The 5817-nt window shown below is 46.9% G+C and overlaps 1 protein-coding gene across 1 annotated transcript in view; it reads left to right on the top strand.

Moving 5' to 3' along the window:
- LOC108292090 (respirasome Complex Assembly Factor 1) overlaps positions 1–5270 on the top strand; it is an 11138-nt gene extending 5868 nt beyond the window's left edge. The window contains exons 3-4 of the mRNA XM_017512731.1: positions 2413–2542; positions 4728–5270. Coding sequence (XP_017368220.1) covers positions 2413–2542; positions 4728–4769 — 172 coding nt within the window. The 3' untranslated portion in view covers positions 4770–5270. The remainder of the gene's footprint in view (positions 1–2412; positions 2543–4727) is intronic.
- Positions 5271–5817: the final 547 nt, after the last annotated feature.

Raw genomic sequence — 5817 nt, 5'->3', positions numbered from 1 at the left:
TAGAGACGGGGTTTCACCATGTTGACCAGGATGGTCTCGATCTCTTGACCTTGTGATCCACCCGCCTCGGCCTCCCAAAGTGCTGGGATTACAGGCTTGAGCCACCGCGCCCGGCCCCAGCCTTAGCTTATTATGTGCCTCAGAGTGACACTTCCAACTGCTATTAGTCATCTCCATCCAGAGCCACTAAGTCAGCCTGTCCAAAATGAAACTCCTATCAGAGGAAGGTGGCCAGATTTGGTTAGGTGCCAAGATTTCTGACAGAAGATAATTATGTGGTGGCAACATGGTCAAACTAAGGACTATATTTCTTTCTTCTTGACTCCCTATTTCTGTTCCTGCAACCATTGTATTCAGAGGCCCTTAGGCTTATAGCTTTGGGTCTTCTTACCCCTTCCCCATTCAGACACTTGTCTGGTGTGCTTCCATGTCTTGAAACATGAGTACAGGTCTAAACCAGTTAGCCATCTTTTTTTTCTTTCTGTTTGAGACAGAGTTTCGCTCTTGTTGCCCAGGCTGGAGTGCAACCTCTGCCTCCCATGTTCAGGTGACTCTCCTGCCTCAGCCTCCCAAGTAGGTAGGATTACAGGGGCCCACCACAATGCCCAGCTAATTTTTGAATTTTTAGTAGAGATGGGGTTTTACTATGTTGTCCAGGCTTGTCTTGAACCCCTGACCTCAGGTGATCCATCCACCTCGGCCTCCCAAAGTGCTGGGATTACTGGCATGAGCCACTGCCCCCCACCTAGCCATCCTGTTTCTTCTACTTGTGAGAAAGCCCATATTCTTACTGCTCACCAGACTCCTGAAGTATGAAGTATGAGCATCCTACCCCATCCCCACCTTGCTCACATAGCCTCGGAGTCTCCCTGTACTCCTCCCCTGCTGATTTATACTCTGCACCACTGCACTGCCCTCCCCTACACCAGCCCACACTTCATCCATTGAGAGGAATCAGTTCTTGCATTTTTCTACCTCAACCTTCAGAAGAGATGTGGCCCGAAATACACAGTCCCCATTAGATTAGATACAATAACTGGAAAGGGCCAGGCCCATTAGTTCATAGTCTCTTCCAAAAATACAAAAAATTATCTGGACATAGTGGCGTATGGCTGTAGTCTCAGCTACTCACGAGGCTGAGGCACAAGAATTGCTTGAACCTGGGAGGCAGAGGTTGCAAAGAGCCAAGATCGCACCATAGCAAGACTGTGTCTCTAATAAGTGAATGAATGAATGCAAAGATTACAGAGGTCTTGATCACTCTATGAAAACAAGAGATCAGGAGGACAAGGATATATCACTGCTTACTGCATTCCTGCATTGTCTGTGCTTCCTTCATACCAACTCTTACACCAGCTAAGTATATTATGTGGGTCAAAGACGTTGGGGGGTACTCACAAACTGCTGGTTTCAATTCCACTCTCATTGCTGGTTGTTTTTTGTTTTTTTTTTGAGATGGAGTTTTGCACTGTTGCCTGGGCTGGAGTGCAATGGTGCAATCTCAGCTCTCTGTATCCCCATCTCCCAGGTTCAAGCAATTCTCCTGCCTCAGCCTCCTGAGTAGCTGGGATTACAGGCACCCACCACCACACCCAGCTAAATTTTTTTTTTTTTTGTATTTTTAGTAGAGACGGGGCTTTACTATGTTGGCCAGGCTGGTCTTGAACTCCTGACCTCATGATCCACCCGCCTCAGCCTCTCAAAGTGCTGGGATTACAGGCGTGAGCCACTGCCCCCGGCTCATTGCTGTTCTTAGTTCCCTAATTGATGGTGTGCTGAGGGCAGGAATGGTCATCTTCACGTCTGCATCCAGTAGCAGTAATAGACGGTGGACATCCAGAAATGGTCTCCCATTGGGACTTATACAGGGGAAATGCTATTGCCTGCTCAACTAGGCCATGAAGCAACAGCTTCACATGTGTTTCTCTAATAGCCACCCCCTAGCTGGAGCTATCTGGAGTCCCATGTCAGGTTCTGTTTGGTCCTTTTTGGGATGGCTCAGCAGCCATTCTGTCTTACTTCAAGAGGCTTGGGAGAATTACTTACTCTCTGTATATACTATGTATTATATATAGAGTTTTCATTCTGTTGCCCAGGCTGGAGTGCAGTGGAGCAATCTTGGCTCACTGCAACCTCTCCACCTCCAGATTCAAGCGATTCTCCTGCCTCAGCCTTCTGAATAGCTGGGATTACAGGCACCCATCACAATGCCTGGCTAGTTTTTGTATTTTTAGTAGAGATGGGGTTTCACCATGTTGTCCAGCCTGGTCTAAACTCCTGACCTCAAGTGATCTACCCACCTCAGCCTCCCAAAGTGCTGGAATTACAGGCGTGAGCCACCAAACCTGGTCCTAAGTTTTGACTGTTCTAAGCTTAGCGTTTATGTTTGGTACTTGTTCTCTCTCACTCCAGATTCTGCCTGATCAATGCAGGAGTCCTGTACCTCTACTTCAGCAATTACCTACAGATTGATGAGGAAGAATATGGTGGCACGTGGGAGCTCACGAAGGAAGGGTTTATGACCTCTTTTGCCTTGTTCATGGTATGTGTAGCTGATAGTTTTACATGAAATGAACAAGTACTGTTCATTTCATGAGGTGTCACTCACAAGAAGGGACTTCACTGATTGAGTTACACTATGCGATCAGGGTGCAATTTTTCTAAAGGCTTCTGAGGCTCAGGGCCATGGCCTGTGTTGAACCATATTCCAGAAGATGTGGTGTGATACACTGTACAGTTCTTTAATGTGTAAATCCAGGGCCCATCGTTAGCTTCTACATCTGATTCTCAACCCTGGCTCCATATTAGAAACTAAGAGAGCCGGCCAGGTGCGATGACTCAGGCCTGTAATCCCAGCACTTTGGGAGGCCAAGACGGGTGGATCACAAGGTCAGGAGATGGAGACCATCCCGGCTAACATGGTGAAACCCTGTCTCTACTAAGAATACAGAAAATTAGCCGAGCACACGCCTATAGTCCCAGCTACTCCAGAGGCAAAGGCAGGAGAATCGCTTGAACTGGGAGGCAGAGGTTGCAATGAGCTGAGATCTTGCCACTGCACTCCAGCCTGGGCGACAGAGCAAGACTCCGTCTCAGAAAAAAAAAAAAAAAAAAAAAAAAAAAAACTAGGAGAGCCTGGCGTGGTGGCTCACGCCTGTAATCCCAGCACTTGGGGAGGCCAAAGCGGGTGGATCACCTGAGGTCAGGAGTTCAAGACCAGTCTGGCCAACATGGTGAAACTCTGTCTCTAAAAATACAAAAAAAATTAGCTGGGCTAGCTGGGCATGGTGGCAGGCACCTGTAATCCCAGCGGGGGAGGCTGAGGCAGGAGAATTGCTTGAACCCGGGAGGTGGAGGTTGCAGTGAGCCAAGATCATGCCCTTGGCACTCCAGCCTGGACAACAAGAGTAAAACTCCAACTGAAAAAAAAAGAAACTAGGAAATAGTTTTCATAATAGCTAAAAAGTACAAACAATCCAAATGGCCATCACTGATGAATGGATAAATAAGTACTATATATCCATACAGTAGGATGTTATTTGGCCTTAAAAGGGAATGAAGTACTGATAAGTGCTATATAACACGGATGAACCTTGAAACATTATGCTAAGTGGAAGAATCCAGACACAAAAGACCACATATTGTGTGATGCCATATTCAAAATGTCCACAGTGAGCAAATCTATAGAGGCAAAAAGTAGATGAGTGGTTGCCAGTGGCTGGGAAGAAGAGGAAGGAGAGTAGCTGATAAAGGAAACAGGCTCTTTTTGAAGTAATGTTTTGGAATCAGTGGCAATGTTTGCACAACCGTGTCCACACAGAAAACCTCTGAAATGTGCACTTTATTTGACCCAAGGTCTCACTCTTTCACCCAGGTTGGAGTGCAGTGGCGCTATCTTGGCTCTCTGCAACCTCTGCCTCCCAGGTTTAAGCAAGTCTCCTGCCTCAGGCCTCCTGAGTAGCTGGGACTACAGATGCAAGCCACCATGCCCAGCTAATTTTTGTATTTTTTTTTTTTTTAGTAGAGATGAGGTTTCACCATGTTGGCCAGGCTGGTCTTGAACTCCTGACCTCAAGTGATCTGCCTGCTTCTGCCTACCAAAGTGCTGGGATTACAGGTGTGAGCCACCGCATCTGACTCATTTTTCTTTTCTTAATTATACTTATGGCCTGGCATGGTGGCTCATGCCTGTAATTACAGCACTTCAGGAGGCTGAGGCAGACAGACTGCTTGAGTCCAGGAGTTTGAGACCAGCCTGGGCAACACGGTGAAACTCATCTCTACAGGAAAAAAAAAATTAGTCAGGTGTGGTGGTATGCACCTGCTGAATCCCAGCAGGACTCAAAAAGAAAAAAAAAAAAGACACCTTATGTGTCCAGACTCTAACCTAAGCCAATAAAATCTTTCACACTGGTAGCTGTTGCACCTGCTAGCAGTGTAGTGTGCTTTACTTGAACCATTTCCACATCTGAACCTCAACTCCCTGGGCCTGGGGTTGCCATTTGGTAGGGGAGGAGCTTATCCTTTGCAAGTGCAGGTGGGCAGTCCTGGGCTCTGTTAGTGACAGCTTGATTTCATTGAAATAATTTAAACCCCTCAAGCAGATTGTGCAGTGAATAGCCCCTGGAGAGTGCCCTGTGAATACATTCTCATCTGGCATTTTTGTTTTGTGGAATCGGCCTGTGTTAACCCAGGTGACCTATGAACCATCCTTGTCTCCTCACTAGGTCATTTGGATCATCTTTTACACTGCCATCCATTATGACTGATGGTATACAGCTCCCACCTGCTCCCTGTCCAGTCCAAAGGACCCTCTTGATAACAGCACAGAAACTTGATCACTGGGGAACCCCAGCCCCTTGGAACTTGGAAGACCCGTGTTTCCTGGACCGCGAATCAAGTGTATTGGGTGTCAGTGTTTTCTGCAAGGGTTGTGACCTGAAACTTTTTAAAAAACCACCCACCTTTGGGGAAGCATTTCTGAATTTATCCATCACCATTTCTTCTTGGATACCATCAAGTAACAGCTGTTTGCCGAGTGGAGCTGTCATTTAATTTGATGCATCTCCGGATTCAGATGAAACATTAAATTGTCTTCCTCGATTCTCCATCAGCTGTACAGTTTTTAAACTATCAGTGGCATTTCAAGTCTTCTGAAACAGCATGGCTGTATGTGCATGGTCCATAGCACAGTACAGGCAGCATCTAACAACAGTTTTCATTGTAGAATGTTTTCAGATACTTGAATAAATCAGATCTTTAATTGAGAACCTGTTGATGATACCTGAAAAAGCCTTTTCTATCCTGCCTGTAGCTTGGGAACCCAGTAGGAGCACTAGAGGTGGTGCCTCTTACCCTTGTCCCACTTTCTTCCTCTCCCTGTTCCCTTAGCAGATCCAGCAGACCTCTTGCTCTTTATGGGAGCAGTAGGAAAATCAAGGGCTGCGTTTGGTGTAGGCTATGGCCTTGGTCTTGGCATTGTGGAGAGAGGTCTTAGCATCTTCTGATGCCCCTGCCCAGCACTGAGAAAGGTGGCCTCTCTCTCTGCAGTGTGCTAGACCTAAGAGGTGTTATTTTGTATTTGGCCACAAGATGGCAAGGCCAGTGTGTTAGGGAATGGTAAGCCACAAAATGAAATACAAATCTGATGCTGGGCGCGGTGGCTCACGCCTGTAATCCCAGCACTTTGGGAGGCCGAGGCGGGTGGATCACGAGGTCAAGAGATTGAGACCATCCTGGTCAACATGGTGAAACCCCGTCTCTACTAAAAATACAAAAAATCAGCTGGGCATGGTGGCGCATGCCTGTAATCCCAGC

The sequence above is a fragment of the Cebus imitator genome, unplaced genomic scaffold, assembly GCF_001604975.1.
Source record: "Cebus imitator isolate Cc_AM_T3 unplaced genomic scaffold, Cebus_imitator-1.0 Scaffold18, whole genome shotgun sequence".
Classification (NCBI taxonomy): Eukaryota; Metazoa; Chordata; class Mammalia; order Primates; family Cebidae; genus Cebus; species Cebus imitator.
Note: the sequence above shows the minus strand (reverse complement) of the source record. Positions and strands in the feature narration are given on the sequence as shown.